General features: G+C 53.8%; 1 protein-coding gene across 2 annotated transcripts; it reads right to left on the bottom strand.

Moving 5' to 3' along the window:
* Positions 1 to 577: 577 nt before the first annotated feature.
* POLR3H (RNA polymerase III subunit H) lies at positions 578 to 13,702 on the bottom strand. 2 transcript variants are annotated; one of them, XM_032645203.1, is made up of 7 exons: positions 13,645 to 13,702; positions 13,260 to 13,539; positions 10,718 to 10,814; positions 4,215 to 4,301; positions 3,681 to 3,744; positions 2,065 to 2,266; positions 578 to 826 (listed from the first exon to the last, which is right to left on the bottom strand). In XM_032645203.1, the coding sequence occupies exons 2-7, from the start codon at positions 13,368 to 13,370 to the stop codon at positions 773 to 775; spliced, it is 615 nt and encodes a 204-aa protein (XP_032501094.1). In that variant the 5' UTR covers positions 13,371 to 13,539; positions 13,645 to 13,702; the 3' UTR covers positions 578 to 772. The 2 variants fall into 2 exon arrangements, with proteins under 2 accessions (XP_032501094.1, XP_032501093.1); XM_032645202.1 differs by having other exon boundaries at positions 13,260 to 13,697.
* Positions 13,703 to 21,167: the final 7,465 nt, after the last annotated feature.

Raw genomic sequence — 21,167 nt, 5'->3', positions numbered from 1 at the left:
CCTGGTCCCGGCAAAAATTCCTGGCAGAAATGAGTGAAGGGACAGAAGGAGTCTGGCAAAGCCATTCTGCTGAGTAAATGATGGGGTGCTTGCCCTGGTGCCAGGATCTCACATCACAAGCAGACACCCACTGGGTGTTTGTTCCTGGTGTGGCCAAGGTCGGAAAGTGACAGCTGGCCCGAGGCTTCCTGCTGGACTGCTGGTGGGGGAGTAACAGCAGCAGGTCACCAGCCCTCACCGCCTTGGGCCAGCAAAATCCACAGCACCCACTTTCCTGATGGAGCTGGTCAGCTGAGGCCAGGCCGCCCCACCTTCCACACGCTGGTGGGAAGAGGGTTTTTCCCTTAAAGGTCAGACTCTGATCAGCAACTGGCAGCTGCCCCAGGCCAGCCTCTTGCTGTTACTTTATGGAGCCACCAAGCTCAGCTGGCCCAGAGCACAGCTTGAGGCAGCCTGGAGCTCTCAAACCCCAAGTCCCGCCATTAAGTCATCTCCGGAAGTGATCGGGGTGAGGAACTGTCCCAGCTGTGGCAACTCGGTAACCTTAGAACACTGAGACAATGGTGGCTCTCCCAACTGACGTGGCCATCATTTATTAAATATCTTTGTTGTCACTGACAGGCAGAAGTCCACGTGGACGGTGGGACTTAGTGGGGTAGGTCTGGGAGGAGGAGGGGAGGGGACAGCCTGCTCCTCGGCATCCTGTTGTCTTCAGGACCCGCCGCACCACCTTCCCGAGGGCTGGGCAGGGTCCAGTGTCAAAGCCCCAGTGCTAGCTGCTAGTCCACCAGGAGAGAAGGCCCAGGCCCGGCTCACTGATGGATCCCTGCCAGGGGGAGAGAGAACAGGCATGTTTCATCTACCTTTAGAGCTGGAGCCAACCTGGACAGGAGGCAATGGGGGCCCTTCCTCTTAGGCGCCCAGCACAGGCCAAAGGGAGGGTGGGGCACACCCCAGCCAGGAGGCTCTGGGGACATGCTGGAGCTGCAGCAGTACTCCCCGCTGGTCCAGACTCCCCTCTCCTGCTCCAGCCTCTCCTGAGGCATGTAAGGAAAGTGCTGGTTTACCGAGGGTACAGCCCCTCACCCCTCGCCCCCAGGCCTGGCCCACACAGGCACCAGCAGACCAGTCCTGGGCCTGGCTTCTGAGCCACTCGTGGTCTAGTTCTGCCAGAAAGGCCTAGTAACCTTGAGCCCCAGCCTCCAAACACACACAAAGGGGAAGCCTTGGGCCACCCACAATCCTGACAAAGACAGCTGCCCTAAAAGTGAACTACGGGGCCCACGTTATACCAGAAAACCCTACCGGCAGGCCCCTGAAATCCCACTTTTGTCATATGTCGCTCACTGTCTGGCTTCATGAGGATAAAAGACAAAAGGGACCCAAGTCAGATCTGGCCGGTTGCAGTTTCCCTGCCACCTCAGGCCGTGTGGGTTTGTAGTAGGAGCAGCCCTACCACCCCTCCCTTGGTTTCTTTCTCTCTCAGCCCCTTGACCCACAGCCTTGTTGTCCAGTTGGTGTCATCCCTCTTGTGGGCAGGGGTCTGACTCCCCTGCCCTCCCCAACAGCCATGGCAGCTTTACGACCTCACTGCAAGAATTACTGCTGCCCTGGGCTTCCCTGGAGGTGCAGTGGTAAGAATCCACCTGCCGATGCAGGGAACACGGGTTCGAGCCCTGGTCCGGGAAGATCCCACATGCCACAGAGCAACTAAGCCCGTGAGCCACAACTACTGAGCCTGTGCTCTAGAACCCATGAGCCACAACTACTGAAGCCCGCGTGCCTAGAGCCTGTGCTCCGCAACAGGAGAAGTCACCGCACCACAACCAAGAGTAGCCCCCGCTCCCTGCAACTAGAGAAAGCCCACGCACAGCAACAAAGACCCGATGCAGCCAAAAAATAAATTTATAAGGAAAAAACAAAGAATTACCGCTGCCCTGGCCTGCAGAAATGGGGCTCCCCAGGGAGAAGGGACTGCCCAAGACCCCACAACAGGGACCTGCACCCTGACCTGCTGGGGCCTCCCGCCCCGCAGTTCCCCGCAGTCTTATGAGGACAGCTCACCACAAGCGTGTACGGAGCCTCCTTCTTTGGCAGCTCCTCGCTGGAAGAGGTGGCATCGGCTGAGCTGGGCCCAGTGGGGGATGTGTCCACAAAGCTCTCGTCCACCACCCGGAAGCGGATCTCCTCGCCGGTGTCCATGTATAGGTCGTGCGCTCCTTCCTCCGTCTCGTACTCCCACACCCACACTTGCTCTGCCTCATCGCTGGGTGGGGCGCAGGGTCAAGGCAACAACCAGGCCACAGGGGAGCCAGAGTGTTGGGGAGTCCTCCCACGGCACGCCCCAGGAAAATCCAATCCCAGGCTGAGATGCTCTGGAAAGTCACAGGAAAAGCAGGCCCAGCGCTGTGTGCGAGAGGCAAGGTCGGGCCGGGCCCAGTGAGTGGCTGGATCTCCTGGGCACCAGGATCCAGACTGGGAACACGGACCCCGGGCAGGCACCACGGGACACCAGAGCAGGAAGGAGCTCCAGAGCACAGCGCGAGCTCTGCCTCAACATGGAATGACCACAGCCCCTCGGTGCCTGAGGTCTTACTCTGCCCATGTGTCCTCTCAGAGGCCGACTGCCAAGTTCAAACCTCAGCTCCACCACCCACCAGGGGCCAGGCCCAAGCTCTCCGTGCCTCAGGGTCCCCATCTGTAAAACAGAGATTACAGTAAGGCCTGCCCTCCAGGGCTGCGGTGGGGAGGTAATAAAACAGCACACGTGTAATGTGCTTTCCCCAGGACCCCTCGGGTCGGCCCGAGTGCTCACTGACGCTGGCCAGCGTTCTCCGCATAGTGCAATTCCACGTCCCTCTCCGTGCCTCAGGACACTTGACAGCAGGCAGCCCAAGGACTTGCCCAGTTTCCAAGAGGACACGGCAAGATGGGAGGTCACCAGGCTGAGGGATAGGCCAGCCTGGGCCAGGTTTTCTGACAAGTTCCAGAGCCACACACAGCCCCTACCCTGCACACATGCGCGCACACGCACATACACACACGCACGCACCCCGGCTCCCTACTGCCGGCTCTGCTGGATGGCCCCCCTCCAATCAGCAGAGCTCACACCGAAAAGACATGCTGCCCTCTAATGGCAACCCCGCAGATGGGTCCTGCCCCTCCTCTGCGCCAGGTCCCATGCTGGGCATTGCGGGTACAGTCGGGAAAAGATGGGGTCCCTCCTGGTGAGCGGTCTCGGTGAGCACCCACAGAAACAGCAATCCCAGTGCAGCAGGCAAGGGCCGGGACAGGGACAATGGGGGAGCCAGCAACAGGAATCTTCAACCAGCCTAGGACCCGCAGAGCCAAGCCCTCAAATGTTAGCTGAAGGGGGGAGGTGGGCCAGTCAGGCGGGCCTCTAGAGGGAGGTGACCTTTGAGATGACTCCTGAAGGGACAACCTAAGCGCACTGAGCTGGAACCAGGTCTGACAGTCCAGATGGAGGCGCAGGTGTGCAGACACCAGTCAGTGTGAGAAGTACAGGCAGGTCAGTGCTTCCAGAGCAAAATGCAAGCTAGAGGGGTAGGCAGAGGCCAGCAGCATCAGGTCACAGGACCCAAGGCCACCTCGAAGAGTGAGGACCTTCCTTTGGAGAGGCCCGAGCTCCTCCATGACCCACTCTAACCTTGGGAGGATACAACTTGGCCGGCTGCTGCAGTGACTCTGGAGGGATGAGAATGTCATCGAAGAACCCTAGAGAGACTGGAAGACACGCAGGTGACAGCATGAGACGGGGCTCAGAATGGACAAGCAAGCCCTTACCCTGTGCTGCCCATGGAACCCTGGGCCCTGTCCCCACCCCAGAGCCCCACGCCTCTGCCATAGCCTGAGCAGCCACCCAAACCCGAGGTGGACACTGCACAACAGGGACCAGCAGATGCCAAGGGCCCCGAGTCACCTCTGCCAGCTCCAGTGCCTGCCCTGAGGTCCTGACTCACAGCCTTGCAGTGAAGGCCCCCAGCTGGCCTAGGTCCTCACAGTTATAGCACAGGGGGCTGAGTATCCCCCTTGTGCACAAGCTGCTCAGACAGCTTGGGAAGGTTCTCTTTCCCTATGTGACCCCTCCCCTGACCATGAGGCCCAGCACAGAAGCTAAAGGGAGGCAGGCCAGCCCCGCCATCTGCCCCCAGCGTGCTCCCGGGTCTCATGTGAGGACTCAGGGCCAACATTACCGTGCACTCCCTCCGGGCTGCAGCCTTTGATACTTCCAATCAGAATCTCGTCCAGGAACGGATGGAACACCACATAGCGAAAGTGAACTGGAAATGAAAGCGTGTCAGTGATGAGCAGGCCATGAGGAAAGGCTGCTCCAGCTGGGGTGGCCTGTGCTTTCCAGTGTCCACTCTCACTCACTGGCATGCTGACCCCGTGGCGGCACCAAGAAGCCACACAGCAGTCCACGCCAGGCGCCTGTGGGCCTAGACCTGTTAGCTAAGCCAGAGGGACCCTCGGCCCCGTCCCCAGCAAGGCCACAACTTGGCCCCCGTTGTGAGAGGCCGGCAGCACTGGCCCTGGAACTGAGGCTCAGTTCCCAAATCCATCAGTCACACCTGAGCTCAGATTCTGGGCCAGCAATGACCCCAAAGTCAATTCCAGCCTTCCTCCAGGCTCTCTCCTTTATTTATTTATTTATTTTTTAAAATTACCGGGCTGCTGTTCTTTTTTTTCTTTTTTAAAAAAATTTATTTTTATTTTTGGCTGCGTTGGGTTCTCGTTGCTGCTCGCGGGCTTTCTCCAGTTGCAGTGAGCAGGGGCTACTCTTCAATGCGGTGCGCAGGCTTCTCATTGTGGTGGCTTCTCTTGTTGTGGAGCACGGGCTCTAGGTGTGCAGGCTTCGGTAGTTGTGGCACGTGGGTTCAGTAGTTGTGGCTCACGGGCTCTAGAGCACAGGCTCAGTAGTTGTGGCGCACGGGCTTGGTTGCTCCGCGGCATGTGGGATCTTCCCGGACCAGGGCTCGAACCATGTCCCCTGCGTTGGCAGGTGGATTCATAACCACTGTGCCACCAGGGAAGCCCAGGCTCTCTCCTTTAAATTCTAACAAGGGCAGAAGCAACTGGCAAAGAGAACCAGGTTTGGAAACGAGTTCCCCCATCTCCCGCTGATTGGCAAAGTTTGCCCCAGGCATAGCTCTGACCTGGAACAGGATGCTAAAAATGCTCTGGAATTTGGGGTGGGGGAAGAGCCAATAAACCAGCAAAAATGCCTCTGTGGGTTCTCAAGTCCTGTCCTATGTGGTCCCTACTCACCTGACCCCAAGAAAAATATCAGGTAAGGTCTGTGCCCACATCACAGACTCTGACTCCACAGCCTGGCAGAAGCCGTCACTCCATCACTGCTGCCCCTTGCTGAGCGCCTGCCCCCTGCCCTGCACACATGCGTGCACGCACACACACGGGGTGTCCACCGAGCCCCAAAGGTGGTGTCTAGGGCCTGAATTCCGCCAGGGCTAGTAAATAACCGTAAGGCTGCCCCCTGGCAGTCGCCCAGTGCCCATCACGATCCACCTGTGTCAGATGTCATGCTTCCCCAGTGTGACCATGCGCAAGTGGCTCAGAGAGGCTGAGTCACCCACTCACAGTCACACAGCTGTTCTGCCAAGGGGAAACTCCAAGTCTTTCTGAACCATGAGACAGGAACACTGGGTTGAATCTGCCTTCCTCAGAAAGGGTTTAATCCCCAAACACAGGCTTCTGCTACCAATGCCCTCAGCTGCCTGGACTGGCAGCCTCACCCCAAGGACAGCAGGGTCCACCTGGCCCCCAGCTCCCCACCAGGCTGCTTCCCCATGGCTCCACCAGGCAGGAAAGTGTGGGAAAAGGAGAGGAGGCAGCTGGTGCTCCCTGGGAGGAGACAAATACAAGCCTCTGAGCCTTCTTAAGATGGGAGAGCCGCATGCTGACCTCGGAGAGGGTAGATGAGGGCAGATGTCACTTACGCACAGTGTGGAAAAATCCTGTCCCCTGTATGACTCAATGTCGGTTCATTTTAATAAATCCCCACGGAGCCTCTGCCAGGTCTGTGCCAGGCCCGATTTGGGCACTGGGCTTGCAGGGACAGGATGACACAGGATCCTGTGCCCAGGGAGCTCAAGGCTGGAACAATTACCTCCAGAAGCAAATGGTGAGCCACCCAGGTGTCTGACAACAGATCAATGTATAAACAAAATGTGATATATCCATACAATGGGAGATTATTCAGCCTCAAAAAGGAATAAAGTACCGACACATGCAACAACATGGAAGAACCTCGAGGACATTATGCTACATGAAATAAGCCAATCACAAAAGGCCACGTATTTTACGATTCTATTCATATGAAACATCCAAAATAGGCAAATCCAGAGACAGAAAGTCGATTAATGGCTGTCAGGGGCTGGCAGAGCGGGGAGTAACTGCTAATGAGAACGGTGTTTCTTCTGGGGGTGATGAAAATGTTCTGGAATTAGCCAGTGGTGATAGTCACACAGCCTGGTGAATATACTAAAAGCCACTGTACCGTATGCTTTAAATGGGTGAATTTCATGGTATGTGAATTATATCTCAATTAAAAAACAAAAAGGAAGGAACTTTCCTGGCGGTCCAGTGGTTAAGACTCCACGCTTCCACTGCAGGGAGCACACGTTCGATCTCTGGCCGGGGAACTAAGATCCCACATGCCACACGGCCAAAAAAAATAATAAATAAAATAAAATAGGAGGCCACAGACCAGCTGGAGGGCCAGCTGGGATGGTGCTATGTTGCGGGCCACCTCCCAAGACCCCCATCTGAAGTTCTAGGGATGTTTAGCCTGCAGGTGGGAAGACTGGAAAGTCAAAAAGGATGGGTCTGAAGGACCAGTAAGAAGAGGAAGACCCATTCTTAGTTGTAGGCTCGAGCAAACTTTGTCCCAGGATAGGTAGGGCTGCCTCAGGATATGATGCGTTTCAACAAAGGACAAATACCATGATTCCACTCACATGAGGTACCTGGAGTAGTCAAATTCACAGAGACAGAAAATAGAATGGTGGTGGACAGGGGCTGGGGGCAGGGGCTGGGGAACTGTTGTTTAGTGGAGACAGAGATTCAGTTTCAGAAGACAATAAAGGGACTTTCCTGGTGGTGCACTGGTTAGGAATAGCCTGCCAATGCGGGGGACATGGGTTCAATCCCTGGTCCGGGAGGATCCCACATGCCGCGGAGCAACTAAGCCCGTGAGCCACAACTGCTGAACCTGCGCTCTAGAGCACGTGAGCCACAACTACTGAGCCTGTGTGCTGCAGCTACTGAGCCTGTGCTCTAGAGCCCACATGCCACAACTACTGAAGCCCACGCACCTAGAGCCCATGATCCACAACAAGAGAAGCCACTGCAATGAAAAGCCCGCGCACTGCAACGAAGAGCAGCCCCTGCTCACTGCAACTAGAGAAAGCCCGCACGCAGCAACAAAGACCCAACACAGCCAAAAATAAATAAATAAATAAAATTAAATTAAAAAAAATAATAAGTTTAAAAAAAAAGAAGACAATAAAGTTCTGGAGATGGATGGTGGTGATGGCCACACAACAATGTAAATGCACTGAATACCACCGAACTATACACTAAAAATGGTAAATTTTATGTTATATGTGTTTTATCACAACTTAAAAAACAAGGGAAAAGAGCAAAGCAAACGGTGGGCACAAAGACACGCTGCTCCAGAGCCCAGAGCGGAGCCCCAGTTCAGCCAGAGGCAGGGGAAGGAGGCGAGTCCGGCCAGCCTGGCAGGCATGGAGAACACAGGGCTGGTGCCAAGGAAAGGTACCCTAAGTGACAAGGGATAAGGCTGGCCAGTCGGGGCCAGTGTCACCAGTCACAAAGGCTAACATGTCGTGAGCACCTACTACGCGCCAGGCACCGGACCAAAGGCCTCCCGTGGTTTTTCACGTTTATTCCTCGCAAGGGCTGTGTGAGGCGGGTACCATTATCATTACACCGTTTTTCCAGGAATGAGTCTCAGAGAGACAGGTAAAGTAATCTGGCCTGAGTAGGAGGAGAAACAGAAAGAAGCAGAAGGCAACTGGCAAATGAATAATCCTCTAAGCGAACGCAGAGGCCCGGTGCGGAGCCCCGCTCAGCACACCCTTGGCCACAGCCCTGGCGAGGCAGTGGCAGGAATGGGGCCTGGGCTTGTGCTCAGCCTCGAAGCCTGGCCACCGATCCCCACCACAGACCAAAGACACCCTGCGCGATGCTCAACAGGCCCTGAGGAGCCTTGTAGCCACGAGTGTTACCCCATTATACAGATGAGGAGAGTGTGGCTGAGGAAGGTCGTCACATGCCTGAGGTCCCCACGAAGGGGGGCCTGAGCCAGAATTCAACTCCAGGTCTGTGTGGCAGGCCTAACCCTGGGCTCTACTCCTGTACCTCGTTCCCAAGAACACAGGGGACCCAGGGTGAAGCAGGGTGGATAAGAAAACCAGCAGTGAAGTCCTACACCAAGCAGCAGACACAACCAAATGAACGGACAGAATTTCCTCATATTTAACTTTTTTCTCTGAGTTTTTTTTCTTTTTTTTAAATTAATTAATTTATTTTTGGCTGCGTTGGGTCTTTGTTGCTGAACGCAGGCTTTCTCTAGTTGTAGTGAGCGGGGACTACTCTTTTTTTTTTTTCTTCAGTACGCGGGCCTGTCACTGCTGTGGCCTCTCCCGCTGCAGAGCACAGGCTCCGGACACGCAGGCTTAGCAGCCATGGCTCACGGGCCCAGCCGCTCTGTGGCATGTGGGATCTTCCCAGACCGGGGCACGAACCCATGTCCCCTGCATCGGCAGGCGGACTCTCAACCACTGCTCCACCAGGGAAGCCCGGGGCTACTCTTCGTTGTGGTGCGCGGGCCTCTCATTGCGGAGCACGGGCTCTAGGCGCGCGGGCCTCAGTAGTTGTGGCACGTGGGCTCAGCAGTAGTTGTGGGTCACAGGCTCTAGAGCACAGGCTCAGTAGTTGGGGCTCACGGGCTTAGCTGCTCTGCGGCATGTGGGATCCTCCCGGACCAGGGATCGAACCCATGTTACCCACATTGGCAGGCAGATTCCTAACCAGTGCACCACCAGGGAAGTCCCTTTGAGTTTTTCTTGAAGTTCTGGCCCCCTGACCACTTGTCTCCTGGACAGCAAGGCCCCTGTCCCACGACAGAGACTGGGCTCAGAGCCCTTGTGGCCTTGTGTCCACATCACCGACTGGTCTTTCTGCTAACGAAACCGTCCTGGTCCCCACACGCAGCTCTCCACAGAGTTCAACGGCATCCGTGAGAACTAATTAAGTCTCTGGATTCCTGGACACACACACCAGGCAGCCTCACAGCACAATCTGGAATGCTTGGACATCTCTGTGCTGAGGCTGACACTCCCCGCCCCCCCCCGCCCCCCCAGTACGGGCCAGGGCAGGGCTCCTGAAACGCGGCCTCGTGTGAGAATCCCTGCAGGCCCCTCCCCAGAGATTCTGACTCAGAGGGTCTGGGGCAGGCGGGCGAGCGCCCAGCGGAAGGCGAGAGGCATGCCTGCACCCCGACTAGCCCCGGACCACCTCAATGGTGCCCTTGCCCTCTGCTTCTGATCTGGTTTGTCCAGGCAGGGGAGAGAAGAACACCCCGCTTCCTCCCTGAGCCCTCTCCTCAAGGTGACCCGCCCTCTACTCCTCCCTCCCATCCGGGGTGCACATCCCTTGCCAATGTGACCGCAGCCCCTCCCATCCAGAGGAAGCCCTTCTCCATCCTTAGACTCTGGCCTCGGCCACGTGACCTGCTCTGGCCAATGGGATATAAGCAGAAGCTTGAAAAGCATCTGTGCTTTGGTGCCCAGTCTATCTACTGAAAGAGGACACCACACCGAGCAGAGACGTGAAACCCAGCCGAAGCCCCCCATCCAACCAGTCTGTCAACCACCAGACACATGAGACCACCCTATACCATCCAGCCCTGGCCAAGCCAGCCCAGAAGACCACCACCGAGCTGACCCACAGAATTGGAGAAACAATTCAAGTCGATGAGCCGTCAAGCACTTGCTCTGTGCCAAGGTCCTGTCCTGAGAGCTTTGTACATATTAACTTAGTAATTCTCACAACAATAACGTCTACTGTTAAAAAATAAAAAAATAAAGTCTGTTAACTGCGTTTTACTGAAGAGGAAACAGAGGCACAGAGAAGTTACATGTTCCGCTCAGGACACACAGCAAGTAAGTAGCAGAGTTGGGATTTAAACCTAGAGGCCACACTTTTAACCATTATGTCTTGGTGTCCCTCAAAGTTTCCCACCCCCAACCAGCCACCACCCCAAGAGGGGCAGCTGTGCTCCCCTCCGCTCTCCCCACTTTTAAGCTAGCAATGCCTACTCCAATTGTCTTCCACTATCTGTCCACCCACCCTACCTGAGCAGCCTGAGAGCCAGGCAGAGCAGGGCTCATATAACACACAAGACCAAAGGGGACACAGACACAGAGCCACAATCTCAGAGCTGGAGAAGCCTTGAGAATCACCTTGTCTACCTCCCCTTCTTATAGACAGGAAACTGAGGCCCAGAAAGGGGAAGATTCTGCCCATGATCACCCAGTAAATTCCTGGCAGAGTCAGGACTAGGCCCCAGGTCTCCCAACACCCTGACGAGGACTCCCCCTACAGAAAACTGAGCCCCAAGAAGCCCAGTGCCCAGAAGGAGGGCACCCACCTTTGGTGTGTGATGCACCGTCCCCCGGGAACACATAGGCGTCCTCCAGCTTGGTGATGTCAAACAGGCAGATGCAGAGTCCCACGTTGTACACGACCTGTGGGCATCCGTGTACACAGCCCGTGACCTCGAGGCCCAGCCCCCTGCGCAGTCTCTCCTGAGATCCACCCCCCACCTCCCACCCCCACCCCGCGCCGGGCAGGTATGATCATCCCCGTTTTACAGCTGGAAATGCATTGGGGCACTGCCTGAGGTAAGGAACTCGGGGAGGATGCTGAACTCTGGAAAGAACAAGGTCTTTGATGACATGACGGATGCAGGTTACAACGCCAGCTCCACCACTCCCTGTGTGACCTCCAAGGTCACTTCTCTGAGCCTCAGTTTCCCCATCTGCAAAAATGGACATACCAGGCTGTGGGGTTGTTAAATCAAGAGAACAGCTGCGAAGTACCTAGCTCAGTAGCCAGCTCACCTGCTAGAAATAACAATCACCAATCAAGGATCATTATCATTACTAATAAGGATCAGTGGTGGGGAACCCCTGGTTAAACCTACACTTTCCAAGGCCCCAGTTCCATACTAGAGCTCACAGTTTAAAATGTCAGACCACAGCTAATCGCTGTTCTGCTCACAAAGTCTCGGACACACAGACGGGGCCACAGGGACTGAGGCTGGCAGAGTGACACATGGGAGGCCCTGAAACTGGGCAGAGAACAGGCAGAGGACATCCCATGACCCATCTCCACTCCAGGATGCTGCAAAGGACTAGCTGCTTGGTGTCTGTTTATCTGACACCAGCGTCATCACCTCCCAGTTAGAGACCTTGCAGGACTGTTCAAGGATTAGCAAGAAGCTCAGAGAACTCAGAGTCCCGGCCAGACCTCAGGGCAATGAGGCAGAGTCGGCTGGCTTTGGAAGCACAAGGAGATGTGTGCCCTTGGCTGGACCTTGGACCTATTCTGTGTGGCCTCCTCTCAAATGACTCAATGATTCAAATACAGAAATACTTGTCTAGGAATTCCCTGGCAGTCCAGCTCTTTCACTGCTGAGCGCCCCGGTTCGATCCCTGGTCAGGGAACTAAAATCCTGCAACCCTCGCAGCGTGGCCAAAAAAAAGAGAAATATTTGTCTGAACAGGTCAGAGAAGGACCTGCATTACAGAAGGACTATATACCCTCTTGTAACTTTCACACCTTTTCTCTTTGTCCTTTAGAGGTCCCTTCTCCTTTTACCTCACAAAGTAATCAGACACCATCCACTAAGGACTCCATGAGTTCTCTCCACCAACAACAAATCCCCAGGTCTGTACACTCCACCTTCTGTAATTTCAGGCTCTATGGAAGGGACCTGCCTCCTGCCTACAGCCAGCCAATCTTCCTCCGGCTCTCTCCTCAGCCTACTACCTCCTGCTGAAGACCATTATTCGATGAAGTCCTGCAGGCCCTGTATGACCTGGCTCCCACCACTTTCCAGCCTCTCCTCTCTCTGTGTGCTCAGGCCAGACCAGCCCCTCCATGCCATGATAGATGCGATATTCCCTCCTGCCACAGGGCCTTTGCACATCCTGTTTCTGCTTCCTGCACAGCTCTACTCTCTGCCCAGAACCTCCCCCCGCAAAAAAAACAAATCCCCTATGTTAGTTCTTCCTCACCACCAGATCTCAGCTCAAGCACCACCTCCCTAGCAAACCCTCTTGTCTCCCTCATTGTAGGTGAAGTTCCTTCATTCCACAGGCTTGTGAACACCTGTTCTCATAACATTTACCTCAACTTCTCATCACACACTCAGCTGTGGGAGTCTCTCACCCATATCAGCTTTCCCCACCACACTACAGAGCAGAAGCTTGTCTGTTTTATTCATTTAATAAACAATTATGGAACATCTACTCTGACTAAATATGGGGGATACCATGGGAAAGAAGACAACAGTCACTTGCCCTCATGGAGAGGGAAAGAGAAAAACAGTAACCAAGTAAACAAATAAGAAAAGAGTGGTGAGTGCTAAGAAGGAAAGAGTGATATGACACAGAATAACTGCAGAGGCAGGGCTGCTTCAGAAAAGGCCATGGGAAGGCCTCTGAGGACCCAGCACTCAGGCATGCTAGCCTGGCACATAAAAGGTGCACAAACATTTTTTTGCAGGAATGAATGGATAAACCTCCTTACAGCTAAACTACCAGCCATCTTCACAGAAACAATGCATGGTTGGACAGCAATTATTATTTCCATTTTACAAATGGAAACTGAGGCCCAGAGGGGGTAAAGGACTCGCCCTAGATTGCAAAGTAATTTGGAAGTGGGGACGCTAGCAATTCCCAGTTGCAAGGCCTTTTTCAAACCCAGTTTTTCTTTTGATTCCTGCCAGCATCCTAGTGGGTTAAGGATTACCCCCCATCCCATGCACAGGCTTAGAAACCGAATTCTGAGACTTTAAGCTATTTGCCCAACTCCAAGGCTTGGCATGGCCAGGCCGGCAGCGGGTGGGTAGGCAGTGCTGGGCCCTCCCGTGCCAAGGCCTGCCCACGACCCCGTGGACCCAGTACCTTGTTGGCCAACTTCTTGTTCAACTCCTCGGCAATGGAGTCGTTGAGCTTCCTCTCAAACTGCCACGGGGGGATCCGCACGGTGTCTACCATCTCCACCAGGACGAACATCCCACCCTGCGCGGGGGGCTCTGGGAACGGGTGGGTCAGTCACGCACCGGAGCCTGGGGCAGTGGGGATCCCCGAGCCCGCTCCGTCCCGTTCCAATAGCTGTGACCAGCCCCCAGGCCAGCAATGGGGCTGCACCGTAGGGGTGTCCCGTGCGGGGCGTGCTCCGCTACTACAAAGAGAGGAAAATGAGGCTCAGCCGCAGGGTCTTGGGCTCGAGCGGGAGGGGTGCGCGGCCAGCCACACACAGCCCTCGCCAAGCGCCACCGCCACGCACCGCGAAGCCACACGCAGCCGGCGGCGGCAAGACTTCAGGCGAGACTCCGAATCCGGTAGCTTCCGGAGGACCGACCAATAAGAATCCTCGGCCCGCCCCCCGACGCGGGGCGGAGCTGTCTACCGGCTCGTGCGCGGGGCGGGGCTGGGGGGAGGGGCCTGGGTGGGGTGGGGTGGGGCCTTGCCTGCCGCAGGCGCAGCTGTCAACCCTGCGACAGCGCTCTCAGGTTGCTAGGCGACCTCGGTGCAATCCAGTCATCTCTCGCCCAGCCGGTAAGTACTCTCCTTGCTGGCCTCGGGCCGTCCTCTAAGCTGCAGCCAGAGTGATCCTTTCAGAACGCAAACACAGTGTGCTTAGACCCTACAGTACTCTGGAAACGGAGAGAATTGACTGGCGGGACCTTTCTCGGATGATAGAAATGTTCTGTATCTTTTAGTGGCTGGTTACAGAGATGTATATAATTGTATATATTTGTATATAATTGCCAAAACCCATCCAGCTCAACACTTAAGATCTTTGCATTTAATTGTAGGCAGATTACATCTCAACTGAAAAGTGATAATATACTGGGACAAACAAAACAAAACAAAAAAAACCTCAGTGACGGGACTTTCCCGGTGGCGCAGTGGTTAAGAATCCACCCGCCAATGCAGGGCACATGGGTTCGAGCCCTGGTCCACATGCCGTGGAGCAACTAAGCCCATGTGACACAGCTACTGAGCCCGCGTGTCACAACTACTGAAGCCCGCGCGCCTAGAGCCCGTGCTCCACAAGAGAAGCCACCGCAATGAGAAGTCCATGCACTGCAAGGGAGAGTAGCCCCTGCTCTCCGCAACTAGAGAAAGCCCACACGCAGCAGCGAAGACCCAATGCAGCCATAAATAAATAAATAAATTTTAAAAAAGTATTTAGGAGATCATTATTTCTTCTTCTCAAATATCTCTCAAATTTTCCTTCTTCATTCCATTCCCACAGCTGTCACCACTATAACCACTGCCCTGAGAGCCTTTTCATTGCTGCCCTGGAGCTTAGCCACCACACATCCCAGCTCCTGCCCTCAAGTCCTTCCTGCAGCTGACCTCCCACACGGTCACAAAAGCCTTCCCTTTGTGAATATCTTTTGTCCACGCAGAAATTCTGGACTAAACCCAGCCTTCCTCTCCAGCCTCACCTCCCTTCTGTCCTCCTGGCACTGGGAGTTTCCAGCCCGAAGGATGGAGCAAGCCCTTTTATATAGCCCAACCTTAAACACTTCTTTACCTGAAAAACTCCTACTCATCCATTGGAACCCAAATGTAATACCTTTCTCATTCATTCATCCAACACACTATTTTACAGCTGTTAGAGATCCAGTGGGGAAGAAGAACTGGTTCCCAGGCCCAGCTTCAGCTCAGAGAGGGTGCAGGGAGGAGAGGGAGGGCAGGGCCAGAGGATTTGATGCTCTCTCAGGGATCCAAAAATTTATAGGGGAGATGAAAACTGGTGAGACTGGAGACCTAGGCAGGGTCCAGATCACAAGGGCCTTATTATTATACTAACCATTAACTTTTAATCCTCACGACAGCTGTATAAGGTAGGCGCTATTACCATTGTTATCTAATTTATCTCATTATCATTTATCTCTTCTCATTTTGCCTCACCTAAAGCAAAGAGGGGTTAAGTGGGTCGTTCTAGGTCACACAGCTAATAAGTGGCAGAGCTGGGATTCAGGCTCCAGAGCCCATGATCATCCTAACCACTGGGCTATGCTGCCACCACATTAGCCCAAGGGCAGCACCTTCTAGTTCAGAACGGGGAAATGACATAGTGACACATCAGCTGGAGGGACAGTGGATGGGAAGGGGCTGGTGTGGAGACAAGAACACCAGGGAGGAAATTACTGGGTGGCCCCTGAAAGAGAAGACCCAAGCAAGCTGGTAGCCATGGAGAGCAAAGTTGGGCCGAGTCCAGAGGTCTTCAGGGGGTGCTCTCAGAGATAGGGTGGAGGACCTGTGGACGGAAGTGGGAGGAGCCAATGCCTAAGGCCTTTCACTGAGATGGGAAACTGGAGGAGGGCCAGGCTCAGGGGATGAGGCCAGAATTGCAGAGTTCCCAGGCTTTTTTATAGTATTCAGCTCATAGGATTGCAACAGTGATTTGTTGGCACGATTGCTTTCCTCATTAGTTAAAACAAGGACCAGGCTTCTTTATTAATTCTCTGCGTCCTTCCACAGAAGCTTTGAGGTAGCTTACAAAAACACACAAAGACTTAGTCTGCAAGCTCCTCGACAGCAGAGGACTTCTCTGTCCTGTCCCTCTGCATCCTCATGGCCTAGCCCTGTGCCTGGCACAAGGTCAGCGCTTGTGCAAATATGTTCAATATGTGCATATTGAATGAACAAAGGGATAGCAAAATAATTGCTAAGCGTGTAGGAGTGAAGGAGAAATAGGGTTGGAAACTAATCCAGGAGGATGAGGAGAGAGCAGTGGTGGTTAAGGGCATGGAGTTCCCACGCTGCAGCGCACTAGCTAGCAACCGTGGTGGAGCCGGTGAACCTCTCAGCGCCTCCTTGCCTCTCTGTAAAATGGAGATAATGATAGAACCCATCTCAAATGATTGTCCATCAGCGGAAGACTGGATGAAAAAATATACACAGTGCACCATAGAGGAAAATAATGCAAAGCCATAAGAAAGGATGCAAATGCTCTCTGTGTCTTGAGATAGAATGATATTCAGAATATATTGTTAAAAAATGCAAGGCACAGAGCAGTCTATATGGGATGTTACTATTCATATAAAAAGAAAAATAATGCTGTGTGTGTGTGCGCGCACGCGTGCATGAGTGTGTGCTCTGGGACTAATTACACTGGCTGTCTCCAGGGCAAGGAACTGAATGCCTGAGGGGTATGGGAGAGTGACAGGGGTAGGAAGGAGAATTGTTTTTTCAAATGCCCTTCAGAATCTTTGATGTTTGGGATCATAGGAACATATTACCTATTCAAATTAAAAACTGAATAAAATTCAAATTTAAGAAAGCAATTAAGATTTTTTTCACATCTTAAAAAAAAAACCCTCTTGGCCCCCTTTCCCTCCAGCTACTGCCCCATTTTCTGCTCCCTTTAACCAGCAAAACCCCTTGAAGGAGTCATCTGCATTTGCTGTTTCCAAATCTTCTCTTCTTGTCCTCTCTTCAACCTGCTCCCGTCAGGTTTTTGGCTCTACCTCTCAACCCAAGCTGCTTTTTCAAGGTCAACAATGGCCTCCACTTTGGCAAATCCAGTGGTAATTCTCAGTCCTCAAGGGCAGCATTTATCCCAGCTGATCACTCCCTCCTCCTTCACACACCCGGATCCTCTTTCCACCTCCCAGGTTCCTCTACCCACCTCTAAACTGGCGGGCTCCCCTGCACAGTCTACAAACCTACCTGCTCACATGCCCATTTGGCAACTCAAGCTTAACCTGGGCCAAAATGGCGCTCCTGGTCATCTCTACCCCACAAACCTGCTGCTATCCTATCCGACTTTCCATCTTCAAAATGGACTTTGTCCTTGGGCTTCCCTGGTGGCATAGTGGTTGAGAATACGCCTGCCAATACAGGGGACACAGGTTTGAGCCCTGTTCGGGGAAGATCCCACATGTCGCGGAGCAACTAAGCCCGTGCACTACAAACACTTAGCCTGTGCTCTACAGCCTGTGTGCCACAACTACTGAGCCTGTGTGCCACAACTACTGAGCCTGCGTGCCACAACTACTGAGCCCGCGCACCTAGAGCCCGTGCTCCGCAACAAGAGAAGCCACTGCAACGAGAAGCCTGCACACCGCAACGAAGAGTAGCCCCTGCTTGCCGCAACTAGAGAAAGCCCGCACGCAGCAACAAAGACCCAACTCAGCCAAAAGTAAATAAATAAATTTATTTTAAAAAAAAATAAATATGTTTTAAAAAATGCCTTCTATGGAGGCAGAGGCATAGCTGAGGACCACCGGGAACGGTGATTCTAGAAGGGACCTAAACAAAGCATCCCAGGACATTGCTCTCTGTTCTGGTTTGAGCCAAAAGCAAAGTACAGAAAGTCAATAGATATTTGTTAGGGCTGCTGTGCATGAGGGCTAGTGCTACAGCAAGGGGGACCAACAGTAAATGGGGAAACAGATACAGATCACCTCAGGCACTGCTGCTGAGAAAGGTCACATGCATAATGTGACAGCAAGTGAGTGAGAACTGCTCCTCTGGCCAAGGCGGTCAGGGACAGCCTGGCTCAGAAGGTGAGAGTGGAGGTGAGCACTAAGGGTTGAGAAGTCTGGAGGCCCAAGGTCCAGGAGCGCACATCTGTGGACAGATGGCTGATAGAGGCCTGGCTCACAGCCCATCCCAGACCTAGGTCAGCTGGTCAGCCTGGCTGTTCCAGCCCCAGGTCCTCAGGGAAGGGTGCAAGGGAGGCCGGCTGTGGGCCAGGGACCCCCTCACCCCATCACAGAGAGCTTCTCCTAGTGACTTGAGAGGATCCAAGCAGCTACAGCAGAAGGAGACCCTCACCTACCAACCTAAGGGTAGGCTCCAGGTTAGGGGCAAGGCCAGGAGAGCCTTTCATACCCCTGTCCTCCTGCCTGCCCTGACCATTACCCTGGATGAGGCTGCGAGGCTGCCAGCGACACTGTCTCATCTCAGATGAGGAGCGGGCCTCTTGCCAGGTCCCCCAAACCTTACACAATGTGGCCTCTGCTCCAGCCACACTGCTGACCTGAAGTTCCTTGAACATGCGGAGTCCCTTCCTGCCTCTGGGAGTTCTCCCTTGCTGTTCTCTCTTTGGGAAACACTTTTCCCTGCTTTTTTTTTTTTTTTTTTTTGCGGTTCGCAGGCCTCTCACTGTTGCGGCCTCTCCCGTTGCGGAGCACAGGCTCAGCGACCACAGCTCACGGGCCCAGCTGCTCCGCAGCATGTGGGATCCTCCCGGACCGGGGCATGAACCCATGTCCCCTGCATCGGCAGGCGGACTCTCAACCACTGCGCCACCAGGGAAACCCTCTTCCCTGCTTTTTGACAAGGCTGGCTCCTTCTCACGCCTTGGGCTCGGCTTACCGGGCCCCTTCTCAGCCCTCTGTCTCAGCAGGTAGACTTGGCCCTATTAGTCTCCTTCATCTCACCCTGCTTGTTTGTTGTCTTCATAGTTTGTGACTATACATTTATTTGCTTGTGCACTTTGTGCTAAGTCTCTTCCTAGATGAAACAGGAGCTTTGTAAACTCAAGGCATATACCTGTCTCGTTCATTGCAGTCTTCCAGCCTGGACCATCTGACACATAGTAAGTAGTCAGTAAATATTTGTCTAATGTATGAGTGAATGAACAAATGACGTGGTCAGAACTGCAGGAAAAGATCTTCTCTGGCAGAAGGGCAGTAGTTGAATTAGAGAAGATGACTGGGGCATAGCCAGAGAGGAGGGAAGGACCACTCTGCTTTACTGGGTAAAATCGTTAGTAGAGGCTGGAGATGAGTCTCACGGTGGAGGAGAAGGGCATCCAGGGAACTGAAGACATTGCAAAGGCAGTGTGGTGTGGTGTAGCAGAAAGAACAAGAATGTAATGAAATCAGAATTCCTGTGTTTTAATTCCAGCTCTATCACTAGCTGTGTGGTGCTGGGTAAGTTTCTTATCCTCTCTGTGCCTAAGTTTCAGCATCTGTCAAGCGGCACCAACACCTTAGGAGTGTATGTACCTTAAAGGGTTATGTGGATTCAAGGCCACATAAGCCCAGAACTGGCCCCCACTTGTGGGCTGACAGTCAACAACAAAACGGGGATTATAATTGGATTGGAATCAGTAAGACTAAGAGGCTGCTCTGCCTTGACTCACCTCTACAGTCTCTCCAAGGCCACGGAGGCTTTCGAGGAGATGAGCTTTTGAATGCTTGGTTTCCACAGCAATAGCCTCCATGGCGGAGCCCCTGGTTTTCAGCAGATGATTTCTTTGTAGCTCAGCTGCTGGTGGGTAGGCGGGTGGTGCCACAGGCTGCTCTTTTCCTGCATGAACAGCCGTGCCCTCTCGTCTTTGTCGAGAATAATCATAACCCTACTTCAAACCTCAGCCCAGCCTCCTTCATTCATGGCTCCCTGGCGGCCTGGCAGTCACAGCACGTGTTTGCCAGCTGGCGGGGCGGGGAGGGCCTCAGAGACTGGAGGCTGGACGTGAAGGGACAGGTCAGGCCCTTGGCCCTTGCCTTGGCCTTGTCCCCAGTGGACGAAGCCGCAGTCTCCTCAGAACTGGCCTTTGAGGCCCTGCCTCCCACCCTCCAGGCTCATACCCTACCTCTCACTTCCCTCACCCCTTGCAGCCACATCAGCCTCCTTCCCAGTCCTCTATCACGCCAAAGCTCACTCCCACCTGAGGGCCTTCTAACACACCATCCCCTCTTCCCACAATTCTCTCTAGATTGTGGCAAGGCCAGATACTTCTTGTCACTTGGGGCTCAGCTTAAACGTCGCCACCTCAGAGAGGTCCTCCCTGGCCACTCCCCTCTGCTGGCTCTAACGCCCAGCCACCAACAGCCCAAGGCCGAAACTCTACCAACTCAGGAGCCACGGGAGAAGAGCCTGCCAGGCATTCCAGCCCAAGGCCTGACTCTGGTTCTGATTGGCCCGGCCTGGGCCAGGGGTCCTGAGGACCAAGACAGGGGAGAGAGGAGTCCCCAGGTGAAAGCAGGGAGGCATTTCCCCCCAGAAGGGACAGTGGGTGGTGGGCAGGGAAAATCACAGGTGTCCACACTGGCCCCAGCCCTTCTCCAGAAAAACAAGTGGCTGAGTGTGGAAATCATGGGTCTAGAGCCTGGGGCCCAGGCCCATCTGTGCCACCTGTTTCCTCACCCAGGTAAACCTCACAGACTTGTTATAAGAAACAGGTGGGATGATGCCTGGGAGGGCACTTTGGAAACTATTATTATCTTTAGAAGAGATGGAGGCAGAGAGGAAGAAGAGGAATTAAAGGAGGGATGGGGTCCTCTGCGCAGGGTCCTCAGACTGGGTGGAATAGAATCAGAACTCCGGGCCTCAGGTAAAAACAGCTGACGTGTATCACCATCTCTCTTGCAGAATCAGAAAACTGATTGTTCTGGGACGTTCTGGAAGGGCATGGATAAGCGGTCACATTGGTTCAAATACCCCTCTCACCAGATAAGGAATGCAGGCGAGTCACTCATCCTACCCGAGCCACTCTTTCCTCACCAGCAAAATCCAGATGACGATAATACATTGCTGGATTGTCCTGAGCTTTAAATGAGGGCAAAGCAGGTTGCCTGACAGGTGGGGTGCCCTCAATGCCTCTTACTAGCTATTTTTATTAGGTATTTATATCTTTCTTAATTGTCTCCTTTAAAACTCCCCACTCCTTTTTTTTTTTTAATAAGGCTTCTTTTGAAAATGCCATGCTGTGTCAGCAGTACTAAAGATATGTGAGGGACAGACTTTGTTCTTTCCAAGCCGAGTCTGAGGAGAAGGGACGGGAAGAGGGAAGAGGAACCAGTGTGTAGGGGCCTCCTGCAGCCAGGCCGGGGC

The sequence above is a fragment of the Phocoena sinus genome, chromosome 10 (genome assembly GCF_008692025.1).
Source record: "Phocoena sinus isolate mPhoSin1 chromosome 10, mPhoSin1.pri, whole genome shotgun sequence".
Taxonomy (NCBI): Eukaryota; Metazoa; Chordata; class Mammalia; order Artiodactyla; family Phocoenidae; genus Phocoena; species Phocoena sinus.
This window is presented reverse-complemented; position numbering and strand designations above follow the sequence as displayed.

Coding starts and splice junctions, on each gene's coding strand:
- POLR3H (XM_032645203.1), bottom strand. CDS start 13,370: ATGTTCGTCCTGGTGGAGATGGTAGACACCGTGCGGATCCCCCCGTGG. Junction 10,815..13,259: donor ACAAGAAGTTGGCCAACAAG/GTACTGGGTCCA, acceptor GGATGCCCACAG/GTCGTGTACAACGTGGGACT. Junction 827..2,064: donor AGGCTCCGTACACGCTTGTG/GTGAGCTGTCCT, acceptor TCCCCCTGGCAG/GGATCCATCAGTGAGCCGGG.